Raw genomic sequence first — 26,776 nt, 5'->3', positions numbered from 1 at the left:
GTATTTAACACAATGACAATAAAAGCTTTCTATTATCTTCTATTCTATTCATCTTATCTTATCTTATCTTAAATCTACTTGTAGGCCAACTGTGTGTAAATGTTCACTCCTTCTTTCGAGCCAAAATGTATTAAAACACTTCAAAAGAAATAGTATCCTAATGAAAATAGGGGCATGCAATAATAAGGCTTTACCATGTCTGTGTTGTCTCGAGTGTCCTCTTGGTTGCGCTGTTTCTCTTCTGTACCTTTAAGGAAAACAAAGCTGTGGCTGCTCGTGCAGGAGGAGAGGGATCCACTACTTTGCTCCTCTCCGGTCTAGACATCACATCATTAGCACACTCAGCTAGGCTAGTTAGCTGTTTATCTTTTCTGGACCAAACATGTCAACCACGACCGGCGGCGGAGAGTTTGGAAACCCTCTACGAAAGTTCAAGCTCGTGTTTCTGGGCGAACAAAGTGGTAAGAAGGAGAAGTTAAACCGAGTGTTTAATCTGGATGTGAGGAGTATCTGAGGAGAAGTAGGCTAAGAGTAACCTAGCAACTAGCCTCTCCTGCTAGTTGCTAGGTTACTAGCAGGATAAAGTTATCATGAACAGACAGGTAATACACAGCAAGATGTTAGTAAGTACATTAGTTTAAGAAAGAGTAAGATTATTAAAAGGATATAATAGTTTTTCCTCACTCGTGATGATGTCATTGCTTAGCATAGCTCGCTAATGCTAAATCTAAAGCTAGCCATACATATCTCGCTATTTAACGATAAATGCCCACAATAACATTAAGATGTGTGACTTACCTACACATTGGTTTGTTGCCTGATTTAAAGAAATGTATACTGTCCTTACAATGCTCGTTAAGTCTGTGATGCATCATCTAACTGAAGCTAACAGTAGCAGGCTAGCTACTTTAAGCTAACGCTAGCAGGCTAACTAGCTGTGCTAGTATTGACGCTCCCTACTCATGTGAAACCATAATGTGGCTTTCATGAGTTTTTTAGGAGTCTTTTCTTCCACACATAAGACCCCGTATACGCTAAGGGACTTAAGTTTATCCGCATTTGTCAGTGTATCTGTTTTAAAGCTTTAAAGTTAGCTGTTAGCTTGAGAGGGCAGCAGCTCGCAGAGAGCCACGTCGGCCAGTGGCTCCAGACTAGTCGGCCTGTTCTTCTCCCATTACCATTTAACATCAGCTTACAGGGACTTGACACTGACATTATTAGTCGTGATTGTATTGTAGGTGTTTAATATGGCAGTGACAGTCTTTCATAGCGAAAGAGATATGAGAAGTCAAGCCATTTTCATTTTCCAACATTGTGTGGCTCCACCCATAGTGCCAGCTCAGCGTGTGGGTTCAGCAGTCCACATTATTACAGCAATGATAATAGCTGCTGATGCTTTACTCACCATGTGTTGTCATGGACTCTTTGTTTTTTTTTCTTCCTAGTAGAATTTATATAATTGGGTATTTTTGGTATTTCATATTTACTTTCGGAGATTTGGCCTTGTATAATTTTTTATTTATTTATTTATTTATTTATTTATTTATTTATTTGCACATATATAAAACTGCACAAAATCCAGTCATGAAAAAAAACCAAGAAATGTGTCAGGAGAGGTCACCTCCTGGACACTTTAATTTGTTCTGCTTTTTACTGCAGTCAAAGGCCTTAATTTAAATCCAGTGACAGATGAGACTTCAGTCTCTCTCTGTGTTTGAACACTATGAAGTGTAAGTGGCAGCAAATCATCTGATGTCAGAGGAGAGATGAGGAGTTTTGTTGTTAAACAACATTTTTTGATAATAGCTGCTGATGCTTTACTCATCATGTGTTGTCATGGACTCTTTGGGGGGTTTTTTTCTTCCTATTATAATTTATATAATTGGGTATTTAATATTTACTTTCGGAGATTTGGCGTTGTATAATATATTATTTTTTATTTATTTATTTTTGGATATATATATAAAACTGCACAAAATCCAGTCATGAAATAAAAAAAAAAAGAAATGTGTCAGGAGAGGTCACGACTCCTTTAATGACAGATGTACAACATTTTTTAAACTGAGCCATGTTGGTTTTTGGAGAAGCTGACTTTCAGAAAGAAACTGACTCTTTTTTTTTTTTTTTACTTCCTATTATAATTTTTATAATTTATATAATTGGGTATTTCATATTTACTTTCTGAGATTTGGCCTTGTATTATATGGTGTTTGATTATCAGGATTCAAGTGTCTTAAAGTGTCTGTTATTGTGTTTGTACAGTTGGGAAGACCTCACTCATCACCAGGTTTATGTATGACAGTTTCGACAACACTTATCAGGTAATAACATTATGTTCATCACAATGTGACGCAGAAGTAGAGTTCAGGCACTGATTGATTGTATTCTAATCAATATATTCCAAAAGACATTTTCCATATGACTTTTTTTTATATTGAAGATAATTTATTTAGAAACATTAAGGCATTGTAATCTAAACTCAATACTTCTAACATACAAGGCTCAATTGGATAGGAAAGATAACTTAAATTATAAAAAAAATAATATAATAACAAAAATAAAAGAGGGACTGCACTCTTCCATAGTAGCTCTAGGGGTCATCATCATATATGTTCAGTTCTTCATAAGCTCTGAGGAGAGACTTTGCATGTTGTCCATTCATTAGTCTTAAAACACTGAGATGATTGTCCACAAGGTCCCTTTTGAAAACAGAAAATAGGGGTTTCATTTTCCTCCATTTGGATGCATGGATGAAAAAATTTGCCAGCAGTATCAGATTGTTCAATATCAAGTCACTCTTTATGTCCTTCATGTTAATACCAAACATAATATTTTCTCTCTTGTGAGAGGAGCAAGTAGTTGGATTTTGGTTGAAAGCCAGTCCTGCAAATCTTCCCAGAATGACGCAGAATATATACAGTGGAAAAAAAGATGATCAGTAGTTTCAATCTCAGTCTCACAAAAGTTGCAGTTATTGTGATCAACATTAAATCTCAGTCTTAGCAATTCATTGGATGGATAAATGTTAGACATTATTTTGAAATGGACTTCTTTTTCCATATGACTTATTAAGCACAGTAATCAATAACAATAATTAATCATGGCTACTCTCTGATCTTCCAGTTCCAGATCCTTTTTTTAGTGTGTATGATGACTTACTGGCATGATATATGGAACAGAGCCATTCATGTTTTTAGCTTCACAACAAGTCAAAATGTTGTGAAAAAATGTATATAGATAATGTTTAATACACAAAGACACATTTTTATGATATTTTTTCTTAGATATATAAGATATGCATTGTCAAGTATCGTGCCTATAACAATGTTATAATGCAGTGATTGTTTTACAGGCAACAATTGGCATTGACTTTTTGTCAAAAACCATGTACCTAGAAGATCGCACGGTAAGCCCTCTATATTTTATTGTAATTCTCATCATTGCCATTGGCATAGTTTTAAAACTGTTAGAAAAGCTTAAAGCATGCATTTCCTTTTTATGTAATAGCTAGGGATGCACCGATCCGACTTTTTCAGTCCCGATACCGATAGCGATACCTGGGCTTTGAGTATCGGCCGATGCCGAGTACCGATCCAATACCAGTGTTTCATTAATAAGCTGTATGCCTCACTGTGTGGAAGTGACTGGAATTATTCTTTTATGTGTAAGGCAACATCAGGTTTCACTTAAACATTGCTTTCCTAACTTTGTAAAACAAAATGTAACAAATAAATACATAGATATAAATTTAGTGAATTATAATTTATTATTAAAAGAATAGATCGTGGACAAATTGGAACTAAAATTCCAGTATATAATGTATATAGTATATAAATATAGAATTGAGTTGAATAGATCGGCCCCATTGTCACCGATACCCGATCCAGCTATTTGAGTCAGTATCGGCCCGATATCCAATCCGGTATTGGTGCATCCCTAGTAATAGCCACCATTTATTTCCTTTTCACCATTTCACATTGTTTTCACATTATCCTAGATGTTACCATTCATTTTGTTAGGCGTGTGATCATGTTTTTAGCTTCCATCTTTATTTTAAGTTTTTGTTTTCCTTCCATCCCCTGGCTGGGTCATGAAACGCCTCCCCCTCCCCTTCCCACATTCATTTCCCGGCTGGCCACAGATTCGGCTGCAGCTCTGGGATACGGCCGGACAGGAGCGTTTCCGCAGCCTCATCCCCAGTTACATCCGCGACTCAGCCGCTGCTGTGGTGGTTTATGACATAGCCAGTAGGTATCATGGCCTCGCCTCACCTCCTTGTCCTTCGCTTAGTATGTGGAAGGGCAAAAAGAGCATTTACTAGCCTGGCAAACCCCACTGGACAGCATGATGAGGGTATATTCCCGACTGTTTGCATCAGCTGTAGTGAAACTGATGCATTTCTCCAGCAGTGTCCAGGGGGGTCTGTGCTTCCTAAATGCTGTTACATATGAGGCTGATGGAAGGAATAACGGAAAATGTCTTCTGATGTAACCTCATGGGCAGAGATCCTCTGAAATAAGCCTAATAATGATTCACCAGGGCCTACTTTTACATGTCTTATCAGCATAACGCTGGTCATCTCTGACCCTTCTGCATTTGAATGATTCTCCCCATTCCTCCATAAAAAGGCAATTTTCATCTCTGCTGCTTGGCTTGCAGTTTCTTTATGACTGTCCTATTCTGAGCCTTTCCCCTCTTTATCTCCATGTCCTTTTTCTTCCCCTCCGTTCCAATCCTCAGGTCCGGCTCCAGCTTTGGGACACTGCTGGACAGGAGCGTTTTCGTAGCCTAATTCCCAGCTACATCCGTGACTCTACCATTGCCGTGGTTGTTTATGACATCACCAGTGAGTCAGGGCTGTACTCTAACCTTTCTGTAGGGTTTGCTACTTTATGTGCTTCTGCTCATAACCTTCAGAATCTCTCTAAGTGTATTTTCCTTCTTCAAGCTTCTCTTCTTTATACCTTTTCTGACTAACACAACTTCTCTACGAGCTTTTCTTACATAAGATGCTCTACCTTTTTAATCAAGAGTAATACCTGCTTGAGCGCACTTTTAACTATAGCTAGAATACTTAATGGTTTAAGTCTTTTGGGGCTACATGTGGTTGATGTGTGTACTGTGTACAGTAATTATGTGGGGCTTTTTTTTTTCATCCACAGATCTTAATTCATTCCAGCAAACCTCAAAGTGGATTGATGATGTTAGAACAGAGAGAGGAAGTGATGTCATTATCATGCTTGTTGGGAACAAAACAGACTTGGCGGATAAAAGGTACATGGTTGTGTGAGATGTGTGAAAGATTGTATTTTTTTATTCTAGTTACAATGATTGATACATAGACTTAGGGCTGGGTGATAATTCAATATGATAATTTATCATCTTTTAATGGAAGCGTATAGTGATGAAATCATATATTGAGATATTGTGATACACAATTACGTTGTCTAAATTGATAATAAGCACATACTAACTCAATTTTTCTCAGAAAATCTGATCAAAGTCAGTTAAATCAAACTCTTGTCTTAATCTGATTACTCTGTATTTGTGTGAATGCATGTAAACATAGTATTTAATTATTTTTTCTCTATAATTTCACTTGAAACTTATGTTCATTTTGCACTAAAGTTTTTAATTAAATGGGAAAATACTCATTTCAAATTTCATTTGTCAAGTATTGATATTCACACAGGAGTATACAGAAATAGGCTTTACCATGTAGTTATGTCGTATTTATTTATTGAATTACCAGAAAACATGCTATATCGTGATATATATTGTTATTTGAGATATGAAATGACCTATATCAGGATAGAAGATGTTGGCCATATCGCCCAACCCTACATAGATGGGACTTTTATTATTCTAAGAAAATTAGTAGCATTAAGTGTTACAGACAGCCAAAGCCTGGAATCCCACTTTTCTTCCCTTCAGTGCATCTCATCCAATTTTGACTTTTATCATCCCTCTGCATTTTGCATACTCCAGCCTTTTTATTAGTGATTCAAGTACTTTTATTTGTATGTTTTTTTTTTATTTCTTATGATTTGATCATTTTTCTGTTCTTTGCTATACTTTTTTTGTTCCTTTTCCTGCTCTGTTCTCTCCATGTCATTTTGATTTTTTTTGTTTTTGTTGTGTTTCCCTTCAACACCACACTCCACACCACTCCCTCCCCCTCCCTTCCCGGGACCATGGCAGGCAAGTTTCTGTTGAGGCGGCAGAGAGGAAAGCTCGTGAGCTCAATGTGATGTACATAGAGACCAGTGCCAAGGCTGGCTATAACGTCAAACAGGTTGGTGTCCAGCAAACAGCGGGTGTAATACTGATAAATAGTCCCGATGTCCTTTAGGTTAGGGAGGCCAACCTGTGCTGAACTCCTCCATGTATTCATCATATGGATCAGGGTGTGGCTGTTGAATGAATGAGTGATCTGCAGCTTCTCTCCCTTCGTCTTCCTCTCTGTCTGTCTGTGTTATAACTAAACTAACCAACTCTCTTTTTCACCCCCAAAAACTTGTGATTCTGTGTTGAGCTCTCTTTGTCTCTCTCTCTCTCTCCATCTCTTCCCCTCTCCTTTTGGCCTGTCCTCTTTGCGATGTTTCTTCCCATATCTGTCTGTTCGTCCATCTCCCCCCCCTCTGCTTCTACCTGAGCAGACAGATCACCACGGAAGAGGGTGAGCAGAGAGCTAAGGAACTGAATGTCATGTTCATTGAAACCAGCGCAAAGACTGGCTACAATGTCAAACAGGTAGAGATTCTGCTCTCTCGAGGTAGTTGAGCTAATTCTGCCCTCAAAGTCTACACTATCTGCCTCCTTTTCCCCTCTCGTGGCTCGCCATGACATGATTCTCAGTACCTGCTGTGTCGGTTGTGTTTTCCCCCCACAGGCTTTGCTTTTAGATGTTTCGGTATTCACAGGTTTACTGCTACTGTGCTTACTTTTTCTCAAGTACCTTTTTCTCTGACTCACTAAAACTTCTGCAGCTTTCAAACTGTGTCTGACTTTAATGGGTTTGCTCAGTGGAGGAGGATTAGCACGGCAACCTTCACTTTCATGCTGTTACCTCAACCAGCAATTACAATCACATTTTGTATCCCTGCTTTAACTGCTTCTTGTGTTTGCCCTGTTTTTCAATGAAATGTATTATTTAGGAATGACTATTTTATAACTTTGATCACTTTCTGTCTCTACTGTATATAGCCCATGTGACAGTAGGGGTGGGTGATGACTATATACAGTGAATATATATATAGTATATATAGTATATATATAAAAATATATATACTATATATACTATATATTGTGAGGTAGGGCTGGGCAATAATTCAATATGAAAATGTGTCATCTTTCAGTGGAATCATATCGTCGTGAAATCATACATCGAGATATACACGATTGCATAATTTAAATTGATAATACCAAGCACATAATAACTCAAATTTCTCAAAAAATTTGATAATTGAGAAAATACTCCATACTTTTTATTAGTCAAGTATTTAATTCACACAGGAGTATACAAAACCATGCCATTATTTCATATGAACTATTTATTTATTGAATTACCAGAAAACATACATCGTTATCGAGATATGAAATGACCTATATCGTGATAGAAGATTTTGTCCATATCGCCCCGCCGTATTGTTGTAGAGTTCTCCATCAGTGATTTTTCTATTTATACTGAGGAAGCTATCCCTTCAATATCGGTGGTTGTATTTGGCCATTGTGTGGAATGGAGCAAATGAATGAGTAAGATTGCAGTAATGGATTTACAAGATTTTTTCATCAATGCGAACAATTACCTTAACATTTCGGACACCAGATTTAAAAAAAATATACATCTGATTTTGACGTATAAACATTTTCTCAATTGAATTTCCAGAAAATGTACTACATAACAACAGGCTGCACAATTGTAAAAAAAATTATCAAAATCCCAATATGGCCTGCTGCAATTTTCAAATCACAGGAGGCACAATATTTGTTAAAGGCAAAATGTGTGTAAAACAAATGGCATTTTAAATTAGATTTTGTGGTGCTGTAGAGACGTCCTGGCCTACACATCATATTCTGCAGACTTAAGAAAACATCTTTGTTTTGTGTAGAACCCCGCAAAAATCACATCGTAATCATTTTGATACTTTTTCAATGAAAATGTGAATAATGATGTAGATCATATGGCAATTGCAATATTAGTCAGATTAATCACAAATAGATAATTTTTCAAAATCATGCAGCCCTACTCACAATATATATCAATATGGCAGTATAATTACATTCTGTACACTGTGATAGAAGATTTGATCTAAATCACTCACCCCTATTTGACAGCTTTTTACTTTTACTACACCTTTTTCTACATGTGTTTAATCTTTAAATTCTTCTGTTTTATAGCTGTTCCGTCGTGTCGCTGCTGCATTGCCTGGGATGGACAGCACACCAGAGAAAAGCAAAGAGGACAGTATCCTTTTAAAAGCTGCTGTTAATAGAAATTGTTGTCATGCTATTGTGAAGTTATTATTGCCATGGCTTTAAGGCTGTAAAAAAAATAAATAGAAAAGCTGGTACCTCGTAGTTTACTCTGCAGAAAAGAGATTTCATGAGGAAATGGCAGCCAGATAGCGCTGCAGAAAATACTGAAGTGAAACTTGCGAATTCATCGATGATGTTACTTAACCATATCCTCTCAGTGATCGACATCAAACTGGAGAAACAGCCAGAGATGACTGTCACCGAGAGCAGCTGCTCATGCTAGTACACCTCACCCTCACCCAGCCTGTCTCCTCCCCACCAACAGCTTGTCTCTCAGTGGCCACTCGCTCCACCCCTGGCTCACCGCCATCGGGACGGAGGACCCGTCTTTTTTTTTTCATTTTCAACTCAGTGACTTTTCAGAGTAACCGTGTGGATGTGCATTACTGTATTGAAACAGATAATCTGGGGTGGTAGGGGGAAGGGAATGGTTCAAAAGTAAACATTTAAAACAAGGAATACGTTAAACGATATGTTCAGATTTTCATCCAGTTGCATGGCATTATATAGGATTGCAGACTGACATAGCTAACCGCTCATGAGTTATTGCACAGTTCGGATTCTTAGTGCTGTTACTCTCGTCATTGTTGTAAAGTAAAACTGCTTGGGATTATTTAAATGACTCTGCAAGGTTGAGTTCTCAGCCCGTTGTATTTTACTTTTTTATTTTAAATGGAGAGTTTGCCTATAACTATCCTATCTCTCAGATTATTTCTTGACTTGACTCTTATTTTGAGGAAGTAGAGACAGGATCTTACCAGTGAATTTACATCATATTGCCACATTAGGCTGAAAATGGACCCTTTTCATTAGGTATTACTTATACCGAACACATCTGCCAAATACAACAGTGTGTTGCAGACCAAATTCACATCATTTGAGACCTTATTTAAAACAGTGCAAACAATGAGGTAATAGATCATCAAAGGGAAACCATCCCACGTTCACTAGAACGCCTACTAACCTGACGCTACGTCTGCATTTAAACTATAGCAACTGTCTTTCCAACGCTGTTAAATTAGCTGCGCGCATACTAACACGTCTGAGGAGGAGTTTTCCATTATTAGATGCCCCTAATTTAGGAAAAAAAAACAAAAAAACAAGTGTTTATTTTTTCCACGCTGATGGAAAGTTGTCACTTTGGTCGCTATGACGTACCCGCCATCTCATTGATAATTTGTGTTGTGTTGATTACACTATTGCAAAGAACATGCAGCATGCTCACCATGCAGGATTTATATGGATAAGAACACAGATGCCTTGCTTGTTTGTTCACCAACGTTGTGCACTGAATCAAGCCACACTATTGTAAAATATAACCGAAGCCTGCTGACTGGTTCATGGCTTCACTAGTTGTTTTGTAGAGCTGGTAGATAAAGAGTTTGTCCTCAGATACAGCTAACGCTTAACTAACAAACACCCTTGCTGTAAAAAAAAAAAAAAAGCGCAGAGAGGTTAGTCGCAGTATCCTTTGCTGTATCGCTATCGCCTGTGTAGGACCGTTGGTTTTATGTGTTTATTTATTTTGTAACTTTGACATACAGATATCATTGTATGCTTGACCAAAAGTACAGATTCTGACACGCATGTTGAAAGTTTATTTTATTTATTGTTTGCGTGTCTGCCGGGACTCCACCTAAAGGCGACACTTGGGCCCGGTAACGTTTTATCCTGTCACACTGCTAGAAATGATTTTATTACAGTGTGTAGTCAGTAGCTTGGTTTACTGTCACAGATAAAGGCTGACATACACATACACACACACACACACTGTGTAACACAAACCAACTAACTAGCCATAGCACAACAAAAGACACTGGTCATTTGCTGTAGCTTGTTTTGAAATGTCACAACGTTTTAAAATGTATTTAATTACATCAAAGGACCATTTTAACATGAGCAGCTCTTCTATTACTCGTCACTGACTAAATACTCAGCTTTGTGCTCTTCTGAATTGTGTCTGTCCATTTGAAATATGCTGTCTACTCGTGTTTAGCAACGTTTGTGTGAATAATGTACTATTATTATCTGATGTATAAAAAGGAGAGTTAATGAAACACAAGTGTAGGCCTATCACATGGAATAAAATAAAGATATTTCACCAAACTGTAACATCTGTGATCCCTTTCTTTAAGAGGAACATTCATGATTCTCTCATTTCAACAGACGTTCGTGTTTTGTACATACAGTCCATAAGTGTCACTATACAACATTTCACAGCCCGTTGACCGTGAGAAACCTGTCGTGTCACAGTAGACTGAAACTACGCGTTAGGCAATACATCAGAGGCATGTAATGTTACAACAGAAAGGTGTGGCCAAGAATGAACATGAGATTGCATAACACACATACTTTTGCTTTCTCAATGTACATCTTTGCTCAAAGGCTGTTGAAAACATGTAGATAAGACCTGATTGTAAGAACTGGGGTTTCATAACTCTTATTGCCACTATTCGTACAAATCAGCCTGTTAATACCAGTGGACCTGTGTCTTTCACCTACTTGAATATGAATGTGTGAGCCTATTTTTCCTTTTTATATACTGTATATAAGAAAAACATTTGTTTTTATTTCTTTACACTTTTTTGTTAAGAACTTTGTGCTGCGTTCTGTGCATGAAAGGCACTTAATAAATAAAGTTAATTCATTCATTCATAGTTACTTTCCACCACTATTGCTATAGTTCAAATAAAGTAGCCATGTATCTCTAAATACCCAATGGAGGCTTCATTTCCATTATAGTAAGGTTTTAGGATGGCATTTGTAATCAATTATTTAATCAAATTGGAACTTTAGTTTAAATCCAATATAGCCATGTTTTAGGAAGGTATTTGTAATGAATGATTTAATTAAATTATATATTTAGTTTAAATCCATTATAGCCATGTTTTAAGGAGGTATTTGTAATGAATTATTTAATTGAATTAGAACTTTAGTTTAAATCCACTATAGTCATGTTTTAGGATGGAATTTGTAATGAATTATTTGATTAAATTAGAACTTTAGTTTAAATCCATTATAGCCATGTTTTAGGAAGTAATTAATTATTTAATCAAATTAGAAATTTAAAAAGAAAAATAACTATAGACCCAGTCAGGGATAAATTCAAGCAATATTTTTTTCTTTTTGTTAGTGTACTTTTTTAAATAGTCGTGATGATGCTCTACATTCATCAACACAGCAATTCTCAGCCACCCACTCCCCTGAGCAGCCCACAGTAACACACAGCCTACTTACTATATCTATATGCAGCCTTCCTGACAATAAAACACCACAACACTGCTCTTTTATTATTATGAACTGCTTCATTTCCTCTGACCTAACAGTGGCTGTATTATATTGGAACACAAATCACAGGGATTAATCTTCCTTGTCTCTTTCCGCTACCTGCGTAACACACCTGCACGCAAGAAGTGCTGTGACGTCATTGGGAGAGGTGTCTGAAGGTATGACTCAGGAATCCAACAGAGAGAAATCCTGCTCGACCTGATTGGGAGATCAGCTCGTATATATTCGAGGCTCACAGCTAACAGAAGCTTTAAATCTCTCCAGGAGTCGACTACAGGTGAACACACAGGTGTGCCAGATTGAATATTTTATTATTTAAAGATGTCTATTTTACCCGACGATGCGGTGTTTGCTGACTTCAGAAAGCAGTGTTTATCTACCGACAACTGGATCAACAGGTATGATAAGCATGGGATGCAAGTGTGGGTCGAAAGTGCTCCTACAAATAAAGGAAATAACGTCCCCAAAGTCCACAAGATCAAGGTAAGTTCATTTTTAACAACTTTAGAAATTACTTGTTATAAGATATCCTACTTGCCCTTTTTTTTATTCTAACACTTCTGTCTTCTGTGTGTGTGTTTCAGTGTAAAATGACAATCAAAGATGTATCAGCTGCCACCATGTACGACGTCCTTCATGACAGCTCTTACCGCAAGAAGTGGGACCCAGCCATGTTGGACAGTTTTGACATTGCTCGTCTCTCTGCTAACGCTGATGTGGGCTACTACTCATGTGAGGACTCCTTTCTCTCTTCTCTTCAATGCTATCATCACATTCATCTACACAGAAACCTGTTAGTCTGCAGAGCTACAGAGCTGCAGGCCTCACTCAGTTACACCTGTTGCACCTGTTGCTTCACCAGAAATACACTTAAACAGTGAAAAGGGAAAGTGCATATTTATTAGTTTGATTCATATTTGGGGGTTTTGAAGATATTCTTTTATATTATTTATTTATTTATTTATTTATTTATTTAGGCTATGTTCATGATTTGAAATCAGTGCTGATTTTTATTTGTTTTGTTCCCAAGTTCTTGATCTTGTATGTTTTATAATAATAATAATAATCTTTATTTGTATAGCACTTTTCAAAATCCACATTACTGTTTTTTAAAAACAATGTTTTATTCTCTTTAAACAACATAATTATAAGATAAGACAAACCTTACATCAAGTATAAATATATATAACAGAGGTCAAGACAAGACAGAAAAGAAGTGCTTCACAAAAGTTATTTTAAGACGGTTCATTATTTAAAATCAGTGCTGATTTTTATTTGTTTTGTGTCCAAGATCTTGATATTGTATGTTTTATAATAATAATCTTTATTTATAGAGCACTTTTGAAAATCCACCTTGTTTTTTTTAAACAATATTTTATTCTCTTTAAACAACATAATTACAAGACAAACCTTACATCAAGTATAAATATATATAACAGAGGTCAAGAAAAGACAGTAAAAATAAATACACATTACAAAGTGCTTCACAAGGTTATTTTAAGACAGTTCATGATTTAAAATCAGTGCTGATTTGTATTTGTTTTGTGTCCAAGTTCTTAATCTTGTATGTTTTATTATAATAATAATATTTTTTAGTTGTAGAGTACTTTTCAAAATCCACACTACGTTTTTTCTAAACAATATTTGATTCTCTTTAAACAACATAATTATAAGATAAGACCAACCTTACAAAACCTTACAACAAGTATAAGTATATGCATGTATACTGTATATAACAGAGATAAAGACAAGACAGAAAAAAATACATATATACATTACAAAGTGCTTCACAAAGGCAGCAAAGTCAAACCGACAAGTCATAAACGATCAGAAACCGATAAAAAACAATCTTGTGAAAAAAATAAACAATATAGTGTAGAAAAAGGCAGAATAGGAAAAGAACCATTTTAAAGGAAATTAAAAGTCAAGTAAAATCAAGATAGGCTCTCTGATAAAAGTATGTTTTAAGAAGGGACTTCCAGGATTGTCCGTTTAAGCATCATGTTTTACAAAAGAGCTGAAATGCACTTTTATTTTGAGCCGTTGTGAAATATAAACACTGCTACCATTATTTTCCCATCCACAATGACTTCTCTCCATATTTACATACTCAAACCTGATTTGTTTCAGTTCATTGCAGTGCTGTCTCCTTTTAACTTCCATTTCTGAGTTATTAGAATCTGTTTCTTCTGTCAACACGTTTGTGAAGCTGCTGAAGCCCTCTGGGATGAAGGATGAGAGCCCTCTTCTTCTGCCGCTGTATTTATTGTAATAACAAGGGTGCACTTGTTGTGTACAGTGAAGGATTTCATGGAGGAACACAATATAACCAGTTTTTTGTCTTTTTGTCTGCAGGGGTTTGTCCAAAGCCCATAAAGAACAGAGATGTGGTGAGTCTGCGTTCATGGCAGGTGACGGAAGAAGAGTTCACCATCATGAACTTCTCAGTCAAACACCCGGTAAGCCACCTCCTCCACACACTCTCACATGTGCCATTTCTACAATTCTCAGACACCTACTTACTTGATTTCTTTTTTTTTTTTTTTCAAAGTGATGGTAACTTGTCCAACGTCTTGAACGAGGTGTTTGTAGTTAAAACTTGTTAATCGTAGTTTTTCTCATTATCCCAGGAGTATCCTCCTCGCCGCGACATCGTGAGGGCCATCTCCATCCTCACCGGATACCTGATCAAGCCCACAGGACCAACCAGCTGCACTTTCATTTACCTTTCACAAGCTGACCCCAAAGGTGAGACCACAACCAACACTCACACTTTCAAAACAGTTTTAGAGGTGTTTTTTTTAACGTTTATCTCTCTGCTCCAGGTTCTCTTCCCAAGTGGGTGGTAAACCAAGGCTCTCAAGTTCTGGCTCCACGGGTAAGTGACGCAACAAACTCTTCTCAGTAAAAGTTTTGTTTACTTCTAGTCAACAAAAGAGATAAGGTTAAAAATACATCAAGTGTGTACTGTATCAGTGTGTGGGCCTGGGCGTCCACGAGGTGATTAAGAAGCGTGTACAAGGTGTGTGTGTGCGCATAAGGGAGTGAGGGTTTCATGTGTCTTAAAGGACAATGGTAACCATAGAAACCCAATTTAAGGGCCTCTCCTGGTACGGTTGCTGACAAAGGAGTATCTCCGCTCGAGCTGAGGCTCTCCGTCTCGGCAGAACTTGTTTCTCAGGTTTCATATCCTCCGCCGATTGAAACTATTTAGACCAAAGTGTGTGTCGACGTGTGTGTGTGTGTGAGAAGCTGCCAGTGTGACGCCTTTTAACCAAACAGAACATTGACCTTCTTTACCTAGTAACAGTGATTTCTATAGACTAAATCATCATAAGGCAATAAGTAGTGAGCATATAAAATGAGATATGAGAATGAAAATAATGTAATTGTTAATTTACCTTAGAGAAGTAAATATAAAATCAACAGTAAGCTAATTAGCAGAAAAATCTAAAGAAGAACCGTAAGAGGGGAAAATCTCAGAAGGTCAAAGGCAATAAATAATTAATATAAATATCTCTGTTGTCTGTAAGTAATTTAAAAGATGAGACTATTTCAGCCAGGCTGTGGATTATATTCTCGATTAATTGACTAATCAGTTTGTCCGAATATAGTGAAAATGTCCACTATTGTTTCCTAAAGGCCAAAGTTATGTCTTCAAATCGCTTGTTTTGTCTGACCAACAGTCAGTAGTAACAGATTGTTTAAAGTCTAGACTAGAGAATTACTGATGGCAGATAAAAAAAAACACCCACACATGTGTTATCAGTTATGCTGGCTGATAAGATCTCTGTTCAGGTTAAAGGTGGCTGGAATTTATTAGGTCACAAATCTTCATCTACCAATAAGGTGTAATTTGTCCCGCCCTAACCGGTTCAACAAACCTAACAGGAGACTCCGGAAGATGTCAATCAATTACTTCTCTTCGCGCCCACACAGCCTACATTCCAAATTGTGAACTTTGACCCTCTTGCTCATATATCTGCTGCACAGAGGATTGTGGGTCAGAATAGCCAGAGGAGCCTGCTGGCTTGCATACTGCAAAATATGACCAGATGTAGAAGGACATCCTGTTATTTCTGGTATACTGCATTTGACATACTGTGTATTGGGACATACTATTTTTCTGGCATACTAAATAGTATGGTAGTATGGGTATTGGAACGCACAGACGGTCCTGAGCAGAGGTCTAATCAGCCAGATAAACTGAGTTCAGAGGCTTTAAGTGGATTGTGTCATATGGTGATTGGTGGGGAGACGTCCTCATTGTTTCTGACTTTTTGGTTGGAGATAAACGTGGTACGTTACCTGACCCACAGTCAAAGCTGGAGTTTTGTTTGAAGCAAAACTTGTGTTCAGTGTTTTTTGTTGCCATATGGTTGAAGTCAAGAATTTATCTGCCCTGTAATTTGACCTTTTGTTAACATGTTAAATATGTTATTTAAAAATGTATATTTTTACTAGGGCAGTCAAAGTTAACGCTGGCAGGCTCAGTTTTAAAGCTAAAGTGAATATACTGGCATCATATGAAACTAGAAACCCTAAGGAATCCATTGGTACCAACCAACCAATTGTCTTACTAACTTGTAAATCGTTAGACTTGTGTATCTGCTTGCCACATAATGTGTTACTCAGTATGTTGTGACCAGCGTTTTCTTCAGCTCTGTTGACTGAGAACAAAGGCGTGGTGTGACCCTCTGATAACGGTATCCTCTCTTGGCCCGCTCCTTCCAGGTGATGAAGTGTGTACACAAGGCGGGACAGAACTACCCAGAGTGGAAAGCGCAGAACTCTCCTGACCTCAAGCCCTGGGTGAACCCGGAGCAGAACATCCTGCCCATGATGGACCCCGGCGTGCTGTCGATACAGAGAGCCAGCTCGCTGGAAAACGTGGACGAGAGCACCAAGGTGGCCGATCAGCTGGAGAGCGAGGACAGCAGTTAGATCGCAATAAAGTGACGGGAAGAGGACGGACTGTGTATAAGACTTGAGACCTCTGACTCTCTGTGACGGTGCCCTAATAGTGCTCATGAATATTTATCTAAATCAGTGTGCCTTGTGGGATGAGCAAGAGCATGAAGTGTTTACAGCTGTCTCACCAGATGGAAATGAGCTCAGATCAAATTGCCATTCACCTCAGTCCATGTTGAACTTAGCTAAACATCTCTCCAGAGTTTGCTGCCGAGCTTTTAAAAACCTATTATTTGTTGTTTTACAGACTTGGAGGTGATGGGGTTTGAATGCGTTATACAGCACTACATTTACAATGGGTCCTCTGTCAGGCCTTCTTTTAGTTGCAGCTATGTAAAATACACATGAACACATTTTAAATGAAGAAATGAAGCGTAGTTGTCCACTTTAACTTTACACATGACTGTGAATGGAAATTCGATTAGATTACTGTCGGTGGTGAAAGTAGAGTGAAGTGAGATTATTTTTCTTTGTTGAATGTCAGATCAAAATTATCTGAGCCTGATAGTCACTTTATATTTTGTTAAATCACAGTATATGACTAGTTGCTGTTAAAACTAGGGCTGCAACTAAAGATTATTTTCATTGTCGATTAATCTGCCTATTATTTTCTCAATTAATGGATTAGTTGTTTGGTCTATAAAATGTCACAAAATGGTGAAAAATGTTGTCCCAAAGCCCAAGATGACGTCCTCAAATGTCTGGTTTTGTCCACAACTCAAAGATGTTCAGTTTACTGTCATAGAGGAGGAAAGAAACCAGAAAATATTCACATTTAAGAAGCTGGAATCAGAGAATTTTGCCCTATTTTTCTTAAAGAAAATTACTCAAACCGATTAATCGATTATCAAAATAGTTGCAGATTAATTTAATAGTTGAAACTAATCGATTAATCGTTGCAGCTCTAGTTGAAACATCCATGTTAATATGTTAACATGAAACTAATTCTGGGTTAGTGTAGCTGCTCTGGGCGTCGAGCTTAAATCTGTTTTTCACAAAGTATTTTAGCTTAAATGCAAAACAAAAAAAAACACTTCACTGCCATTATTTGCTACTGATTTTGTTTTATAATTTGTTTTAACCATTAGTTAATTTAGTCATGATTAGTGAGCAACTATGTTGTGTTTCTATCTTGAATGTGTAACACAGAAGGACGGTTTGAAGGTTCATTGTAATTACTCAGATGATGTGCACTCAAAGGTTTTATGTGATTTAATTCTGTCTATTCTAAGTTATACAGACTTACATTGGCACTCTAGGAGGGGATCAGTTGTTGATCTCTGAGAATGAAGATATAGTTAAGTTTTGTCAGTTGAATATCACTTTACCTGAAGGATTGGAATGACCATAAAGAATATCTTTGATTTAATTTATTTGACGTTTCTGTAAGCTCAGATGAAGTAATGATGGAGAAAAAACCCTGGAATGAAGCCCTGCAGGCTGAGCTGGTGAGGTTTTTCTTCATCATACAGTATATTTGATATTGAATGTTAACAATGTCTTGATGTCTTTTAAAAAAAATAAACCTCCCAAGGTTAACGGGCTTTGCTAATCACTGTCATTGACTGTATTCCTCTTAAGATGACAATCAGTTTCAAGAGAAACCGACCTACAAAGTTAAACAAGTTTGACTGCTTGAACCAGAGCAAACCGGTCCATTTCCAGCTGGTTCAGGCTCTTCAAGTACAAAAACAAGGTACAAAGAGGAGGTTACAAGGGTTCAAAACATTTTATTTCATTTACCATGTCAATGTTGTGAGCTGAAAATGTTGAAAAACGATTTAAAATCATCAGATGGAAAAACCAAAAGTTATTCCATTTATGAAAATTATTAGTGTACAAAAGAATAAGACAGTGTTGAGATGCAACAGGCAGGTATTAGCATACAAACAAATGACCTTACTGTATACTTGGTTACTGCAGTAACACCCAGAGGTATTCAGCCGTTTTATATGAATGTGTTTATTTCCCGTCCAAAAGCTTTTATCTGCTGATATTACCGATAAGCTCATCTTGAACCAGAGAGGCCAAAATGATAAAAGTACCCAAACGAGTCTTCTGTTGGATTGAAATCAGAGTCTCACACAGATAAAACACTCGATTACAGGCGTTACCATGATACGCAGATAAGATGCAGGGCACAATGTGTTGTTATCATGCACTGTAACAGCATATTAGAAGTTATACTTGAAGCACTTCAAATATACAGTTCATACATTAAATAATTACAATATCATTCAGCCCAGAAGCAGGTTATGTAAAAAAACCATCATGTATGAAACACAATTTAAATGTATTTAAGTAGTGCTCGGTCACTGAAATATATTTACACAACTTAATATTCCCTAAAAAAAATTTTTTTGGTTAAATATTTAAAGAAAAACTTGATGTACAGTATATTCACAGTGATATTTAGATCAGTGATATTTACCAGAAGTCCTGCACTCATTATCATTTGCTCTTACAATACATAAGGCCCTGCTGTCTCTGTACCATGTGTCAGTGCGTACTGAAATCCAAGTCACATATACATGTACAGTTAATCAATAAGAGAAACAATAGAAAACTCATTAGAACTGTAATATGAAGTTGAAAACATAGATATCTATGGTTGAAAGCTTCAGGAAAAGCTAGTAAGTTGGTCTTGAGTTGAAATGATTCTGAACATTTTTAAGCTGAACATCATACCTTTCATGACGGTAGGATTTATTGCTTGACTGATGTAGTGGACTGCATTAGTTTTAGCTAGGTATACCTAATAAACTAGAGTGTATATGTGTCTCTACTTTATATCATCAAGGCTAATGTGTACAGTACACACAAGTGCTACTCTGTACTTGATCAAAATATATTATGTCTAAAACTACATTCACTAACAAAGACCACACTCTTAGTACAGTATGGTAGTTTCACTTGGAATGGCTGGAGGATGCGGGAAAGATTGGGTAAGGGTCGAGTTCGGTGGGGTGATTGGGTGAGGGTCGATTATCGAAGGAGGGGATAAGAAGCAGCTCGAAGTCCGTTGCAAGCAAATCTAATCTATCGAAACAGGATACCTTGGGTAACACTGTGTCGGTCTAAGCAACCAACAAAGCGCCGGTTGTGAGAATTGAGACAATCCTGAGAGAAGACGGTTAGACACACCTATATAGGTCTGCACGGGTGATTGGATTACCGAGGGAGAGAAGCGTGGTTTTGTTCCTGAACCTTAGTTATAATAACTTCATGTAGAAACATGTAATTATAGGGCTTGAGGAAAAAGTGAATACAGGCAAAGCATAATACAATTATAAAATGTTATGACTGACAAGAAAAACATGTATCAGTTCCGTAATGTATAATGTGAAATGTCTATTAAGCTTCTTTCACTTCCTGTGAATACAGTAGAAGTCAACATGTATCACAGTAGATTCGGTAGCGCTCGGATATCTGGGTGATAGAGGAAACATACAGAGAGTACATTATGTTCTTACGTGGAGGAGTTTGAATGAGCCGGTTAGTCATACATCAGTCATCGTGAAGCTGAGACAGAATGGAGGCCAGAGTCTGTAGGAGGAGGGTGATGACGTGCAGTGACGCAGCCGTCCAACTCTCTCGCTCTCTCTCTCTCTGCTGCCACCTAATGTACAGTCCTCTCCTTCTGCCGTTGGTAGTCTGATAGAAGAAAACACACAGAGAACATAGTCACAATACTGGTCGCCTACCAGTATGTATAATTCAGTGACTCCAAAGCCCTGTTTTTGTTTTGTGGCTGAAGACAAGCAGTGAGATCAGCCAGCTGATAAGTGCAGCTTAGATACAGCCTGCAGGTACTGTACCATGCTGACACATTCATGCAAATGATTATGTACACTCGTCTGCTGGTTCCCACATTATCAATTGCTTATGACATGTTGATCAAACTGTATTATACTGGTTCTCTGTTAAATAGTCCTCTTACCCCCCCAAAACATTAGGCATTAGTTCATTACATAAGTCACTACATGTTAAATGGTTGAACCAGTTGTCATAATCTGTCAATACATATATCTTATATACATTTCTATTTGACTTGTTTTGTAAATGTGTTGCTCTCAGGTGAATCTTGACTTTCACTAATGAAGGGGGAACGTGTGAAGCGTTATATCAAACTATATAATATAATATAATATAAATATATATATAAAGTAATAGCCCTTTTATATATGAACGCGCTCATAGCCAGATTGAGAAACCCTAGGTTGATTTACCGAGGTGATAACCACTGTCGTAGGACCGCTTAGCGGGATCTCGTTTGTTAGGGTTAGTTAAGCCAGATAACGAGAAGATACCCTGGGTATGTTGAACTTGCTTCATAGTACAAAGCTATGATGCTCTTGAAGGTTTGTTTGCATCAATAATGTTTTGTAAACACAGCATGAAAGCAGAGCTATGTTTTAAATTAGGATCAGTCAAGAAACACACAAATGGCTCATTTTACAATTTCAGTCAAACACATCAATTACTGTACATGAATTTATTTTATTTGTTATTTTATCTGTTATTTATGGTCACAAAATAGTGATTGGACCATCAAAGACAAAGTAGAGTGGAGTACAGACTATTTCGTCATGCTTTTGATATGATTAAGTAGAATAGGACTTACTGTAAGGAAAGAAGCGAACCCTCATCAGTATCTCTCGCGCAGTCTTCAGAATCTCTACAGCCTAAAGAGGAGGAAGAAATGAGAGTTATTCAGAGTCATTTCAATGGGAGTTCAAATATTGAAGATTCCAGTGAAGATGTGGTAGATACTGTATAATAATGTGTTGATTCAAATCTGAATGGATCTCAGCTTGAAAGTTTTTTCTCTGACTTACTCTTGAGTGCTCTATGTCTTGGAAATCAACCTCATTCACAGAAAGAACCTGGTCTCCCTCTTGCAGCCCGGCTCTGTGGGCATCAGAGTCTGGGACCACCTGCCAACACATCACACACAAATTATAAAATCACAGTGTGGAAACAATTAGTCAGCAGCACAACAAGTGTGAATGCTAGTAAAAGCCAACACGCCTTCACACACACACACACACACACACACACCTTGGATATAAAGATTCCCAGCTGTGACGCCTTGCCTCCACGGATGTTGAAGCCCAGCTGTGCTCCTGGAGGTTTCTTCAATACGATTGTACGAGGCAGGAACTGGGTGAGCTCATTGTTGTAGTCAGGGTGATGAATACGCTTAAAATGTAAAAAAAAAAAAGAATACATGAGACGAGGGGGAGGGTGAAGGGGGACACCCTTTAAGCCTGCAACATTCAACAGTTTTCCTTTCTTTTGTAGGCTGTACATTCTTTATACAATATCTTTGATTTACAAAAGTTGCAGAGTTTTCAACTACATCACACGGTCTTCTTCGCCTTAGGTGTCAAATTTGAATGTGTCCTTGATCTTTCTCCGTCCATCCACTAATAAGCCAATGTTGTGTATTTTCAGTGTTGATAGAGTATCTTGTGCAGGGACAAGGACACATGGCAAACAGACTACAGACAGACTTTATTCCAGTCTCAGCCAAACTTCAATACATCGCCTGCAACTAGTACAAAACGCAGCTGCTAGACTGATCACTGGTATGAGAAGATTTGAGCACATCACTTCGGTTTTAGCTGCACTTCACTGGCTGCCTGTCAAATTTAGAATTGATTTTAAGATTTTATTATTAACTTTTAAAGCTCTGCATGGTTTGGCACCAAGCTACATCACTGAGCTCCTTTTACCCTATGTGCCACCGCTTAACCTGTGGTCCTCGGACTTGGCTCTACTGGTTGTACCCAGGTCTAGGCTGGTGACTAGGGTCTTACTGGTTGTACCCAGGGCTAGGCTGGTGACTAAGGCCTTACTGGCTGTACCCAGGTCTAGGCTGGTGACTAGGGTCTTACTGGTTGTACCCAGGGCTAGGCTGGTGACTAAGGTCTTACTGGTTGTACCCAGATCTAGGTTGGTGACTAAGGATGACAGGGCCTTTGTCATCAATGCCGCTAGACTGTGAAGCAGTCTACCTCAGGACCTCAGGTTAGCTAGCTCTACTACCAATTTTAAAAAAACATTTTTATAAAAAGGCTTTTTTAACTCGGTAAGGCAACAACTTGGTGCACCTTTTCCCACACCTTATATTGTCCTCTTTTGGCATATGTGTAGTAACTTATTGTTTTGATACCGCTGGTTACAGGTTTTAGTTTTCTCATTATTTGGTCTTTATGTTTTGTTCTTTTATAGTTGTTTTTATTTTGTCTGTATTTCATTGTATCTGTGCAAGCACTTTGAAACTATGTTTAGAAAGGTGCCTAACAAATAAAGATTATTATTATTATTAACACCAGAGGCCACCTTTTAAACAGTGACAGAGGTTATGATCTCACCCCCAGATATGACCACCTGCTATCATGAGACCAAGGTTTTATACTTAGGTCCTATGACATCTGTGCCATCTCCATGACAACTGAGAAAACTCCATCCCCCCAATGAAAACCTGAAAATGCAGCTGAAAGCTAGCAAACTTCTCTGTCACAGTTATACTGTATATGTGTTTAAGCACAAAGTGGCATACCTCCTGTGGGGCTATCCACGCTGGTGGGTTCTCATAAGAAGGCAGGAATACCACTGGGAGCTGGTAGTCATCATAAGGAATCTTCTGATCCATTGTTTATGAAAACACCTAAAGAAAGAAAAGCACATTGTTATGAAAAGCTGTTCTTTCTTTTAGTGTACTGTTTGTTATATATAAAACAGGTAACGACTGTCTTAAAGGTCCCATATTGTAAAAAGTGAGATTTTCATGTCTACAGGTTTAAGTGTTATATTAATACTGGTAAACTATCAAAACACTCAATATACGGAGAAACACACACAGCCCGTATTCAGAAACTGTGCGTTTGAAACAAGCTGTTAGGATTTCTGTCCATTTGTGATGTCACAAATATACAACATTTACACCATTACACCGTTTTAAACGTAAACATTCTAAATGTGTCCCAGTTTATTTCCTGTTGCAGTGTATGTGAATAACATCAGCTGACAGGAAGTAAACATGGACCCAAACTGTTTCCTAGCAAACGCAATTCCGTTGAAATGCGCTAAAACGGAGCGTTTCAGACAGAGGGTGAATACAGGTATATTCAGACTGACAGTATGAAGAAAATAAAGTGTGTTTTGAACATTAAAGCATGTAAACATGTTCTACTAGAAACACAAAATACAAGTATGAACCTGAAAATGAGCATGATATGGGACCTTTAATTCGTCTATAAGGCTGTATATAATGTTAAATACAGCAGAGAAAGCAAAGAGGAGAAAAACATAATATATGTACATTCAGGTCGATTAGTTTTAGTAAAAATAAGTTTCCACAAAGTAAGCCTGCTGACATAATACAGTGTGAATATAGTGATGAACATCTGGATCAGATGATAGAGATCAGATGAATCGTGCTTTAGCTTTACACAGTGGATCATTTTATGTAAACAAGCTGCTAACGCCACAGTTAGCTCACAGTTAGCCTGCTTTACTCTCTTTAACACACAATCTTTAACTAACATTCACTGCTGTCATAGTTTGAACTATAACGATGAAGACAGCGCGTAACGTTAACATCTGGATGGAAAACGTAGAGTGAAGGACATGAAATAAAACACATGATCTCACCTGCCAGTCTGGAGGAAGCAACAAACACTTCTTCTTCTTCGCTGGTGTTTATTGACGGTTGTCAAACCAGCTCAGAGACGCATCACCGCCACCTGCTGGACTACTGGAGTCACAGCCAGCATGGTTATGTGGTGTGTATGTTTGTATGTTATTGGCATGACTGTCAGGTGAACAATATTGCCGAAGGGTCAATTCAATAATAAATAAAAATAAAAAAAGAACAAAATAAAAACAAAAACATGTATATATATATATATATATATATATATATATATATATATATATATATATATATATACAATTCATTAAGCAAATTACAATATATAGATATTTAAAAAGAACATCCATGTAAATGGAAGAAAACAATAAAGAAGTAATTAATGTTTCCTGTGTCAATAAAACAAACAAACAAATAAAAAAACAATTAATAACAATATATTGCAATATCAAAGCATCAAAAGAACAAACCCTCCCCTCCCCCCACAAAAAAAACAACAACCATGAAGTAGAGGAGTAAATAAAATCTATCATTGCACTACTGTTCCTTCACAGTGTTTACATTACAGTATAATTGTTGACTGCATGTTGGCGTGACGCCTCCGCAGTAGGTGACACTGGGTGCACTGCAGTCATTGTTTAATACAAGAAAAAGTGTTTGTTGCTAATATTTCATTGGGGAATCTGCCAGGAAAGACATCTAGGAAAGTACACAATCTTGTAATTAATTTTTTAAGGGCAACAGGAATGATGGAGAGGATTTAATTATTTTTTTCCCCCTGCCAATCTACCACTCCCCAGCCAACATTTGTATGTGTATGTGTGTGTATTTTGTTCTTTTTTTATTTGTATTTATTATTGAATTGACGTTTGGCAATATTGTTCACCTGACAGTCATGCTAATAAAGCAAATTGAATTGAATTGAATTGAATTGATGAATACAGATGTAGATAAGGGGGGATTTACAAGCTATCGGTGTATAAAGTAGTTCAAATTAGCTTCACCTTTACCTGCTTCAACATTAAACTGATGTACACATTAATGCACCAATGATTATAATCCAATATTATGAAATGTATTATTCTGAAATGGGCTACTCTGTATCATGAGTAGTTTTGGTACTTTATATGTTGATACTAATACATTTTAATGCATGAATTTTACTTGTAACACAGTATTTCTATACTGTGCAATCTCCATATCCTGTACAATATCAACATTTCATATTTCATGTGCAATAATGTCTGTCTCGTGTCTACTACTATATTTTTTACTACTATATCTGTACATATTTTATAATTTTTGTATTTTAATTTCTTTTACTGTTTACTTATTATTATATATTTATTGTTTACTTACTATTTATGTTATCTTGTTCTGTTTTTTACTGATGCCTCTTAATGTTTGCACTATCCCCTTTGCTGCTGAAACACTGCAAAATTCCCCGCTGTGGGAATAAAAAAGATTATCTTATCTTATCTTATCTTTTACTTGAGTAAAATATCTGAGTACTTTTTCTACCACTGCGTCTCTTTACAAACTGCACATTTCATTCTCATTTGAAATGACATGGAACATATGTGTGTAGCGGTACTGATTTCCCCAGACTGTAGTTGATCAGTCAGAAGACTGAAAAACAGTTCCCATCCACATAATAATATAAAATAAAATGCCTCCTTAATAATAATAATAATGATAATAATAAACAAATGCCTCTACAATAACAAACAATTACGGAAACTGAAATATTGGTTTTATTTTTCCTTTTACCCTCCTTTAAAGTTTTCCCAAATAAAATACATTAAAAGAAATGGGTATAAAGGGTTTCATTGAAAATCAACAAATGACTAGAATAACAAAATACAGCCTGCAGGCGTTAGGCTATCGTGAGGCAAGCCAGATTCTTGCACAAATAGCACCTAAATGTCCCAGTGCAGGTAACCCAATTGATTGGTATTTATTTTGTTTCCCCAACTAGGATAGTCAACACTCTCAATAAACAAAACACAAAGAGCACAGAATGTCAAAAGGGCCCAAAACAGACCAGAATTTCTGGTTTGGCTGATAACACATGTTGCATGTAGTGAAGGAGAGATCAGAATGACCCTGGGTGTGCAGGTTCCCTCCTCTTTTAAGCCCTACAGAAAGGGCGTCGTTACACCCTGATTGGCCAAGAGGGGAATGCACCAAGCTGCTCTCAACTATCATTTAAGAGCCAGTCCCCACACCCTGCGCAACAGGTGAATTGAATAACCCTCTAATCACTCAGCAACTCAATCAAAAAAACACCAGGGAAAAGGGAAACAACCTACAAGCACC

At 37.2% G+C, this 26,776-nt stretch overlaps 4 protein-coding genes across 8 annotated transcripts in view; 2 read left to right on the top strand and 2 right to left on the bottom strand.

The window, feature by feature from the left end:
• The window catches only part of inppl1b (inositol polyphosphate phosphatase-like 1b), a 39,349-nt gene extending 38,989 nt beyond the window's left edge, over nucleotides 1–360 (bottom strand). Inside the window, exon 1 of the mRNA XM_037779890.1 lies at nucleotides 195–360. Coding sequence (XP_037635818.1) covers nucleotides 195–325 — 131 coding nt within the window. The 5' untranslated portion in view covers nucleotides 326–360. The remainder of the gene's footprint in view (nucleotides 1–194) is intronic.
• On the top strand, nucleotides 283–10,644 carry rab41 (RAB41, member RAS oncogene family). 5 transcript variants are annotated; one of them, XR_005208140.1, is made up of 8 exons: nucleotides 283–461; nucleotides 2,263–2,321; nucleotides 3,353–3,406; nucleotides 4,741–4,846; nucleotides 5,163–5,274; nucleotides 6,202–6,295; nucleotides 6,660–6,753; nucleotides 8,401–8,472. XR_005208140.1 is itself a non-coding variant. In XM_037779895.1 (8 exons), exons 1-8 carry the CDS (start codon nucleotides 383–385, stop codon nucleotides 8,759–8,761), a joined length of 636 nt encoding a protein of 211 aa, XP_037635823.1. In that variant the 5' UTR covers nucleotides 283–382; the 3' UTR covers nucleotides 8,762–10,644. The 5 variants fall into 5 exon arrangements, 4 of the variants coding, with proteins under 4 accessions (XP_037635823.1, XP_037635821.1, XP_037635824.1 ...); XM_037779895.1 differs by lacking the exon at nucleotides 6,202–6,295 and adding an exon at nucleotides 8,697–10,644 and having other exon boundaries at nucleotides 8,401–8,467; XM_037779893.1 differs by lacking the exon at nucleotides 6,660–6,753 and adding an exon at nucleotides 8,697–10,644 and having other exon boundaries at nucleotides 8,401–8,467.
• Nucleotides 10,645–11,994: 1,350 nt separating this feature from the next.
• On the top strand, nucleotides 11,995–16,796 carry stard14 (START domain containing 14). Its single transcript, XM_037779215.1, has 6 exons — nucleotides 11,995–12,309; nucleotides 12,411–12,558; nucleotides 14,182–14,285; nucleotides 14,457–14,574; nucleotides 14,652–14,704; nucleotides 16,561–16,796. The coding sequence occupies exons 1-6, from the start codon at nucleotides 12,148–12,150 to the stop codon at nucleotides 16,768–16,770; spliced, it is 795 nt and encodes a 264-aa protein (XP_037635143.1). The 5' UTR covers nucleotides 11,995–12,147; the 3' UTR covers nucleotides 16,771–16,796.
• Nucleotides 16,797–18,503: 1,707 nt separating this feature from the next.
• On the bottom strand, nucleotides 18,504–24,573 carry pdzd11 (PDZ domain containing 11). Its single transcript, XM_037780742.1, has 6 exons — nucleotides 24,460–24,573; nucleotides 23,366–23,473; nucleotides 21,859–21,999; nucleotides 21,636–21,734; nucleotides 21,422–21,482; nucleotides 18,504–20,451 (listed from the first exon to the last, which is right to left on the bottom strand). The coding sequence occupies exons 2-6, from the start codon at nucleotides 23,456–23,458 to the stop codon at nucleotides 20,417–20,419; spliced, it is 429 nt and encodes a 142-aa protein (XP_037636670.1). The 5' UTR covers nucleotides 23,459–23,473; nucleotides 24,460–24,573; the 3' UTR covers nucleotides 18,504–20,416.
• Between the last annotated feature and the right edge of the window lie 2,203 nt (nucleotides 24,574–26,776).

Source organism: Sebastes umbrosus, chromosome 9, assembly GCF_015220745.1.
Source record: "Sebastes umbrosus isolate fSebUmb1 chromosome 9, fSebUmb1.pri, whole genome shotgun sequence".
Lineage (NCBI taxonomy): Eukaryota > Metazoa > Chordata > Actinopteri > Perciformes > Sebastidae > Sebastes > Sebastes umbrosus.
Note: the sequence above shows the minus strand (reverse complement) of the source record. Positions and strands in the feature narration are given on the sequence as shown.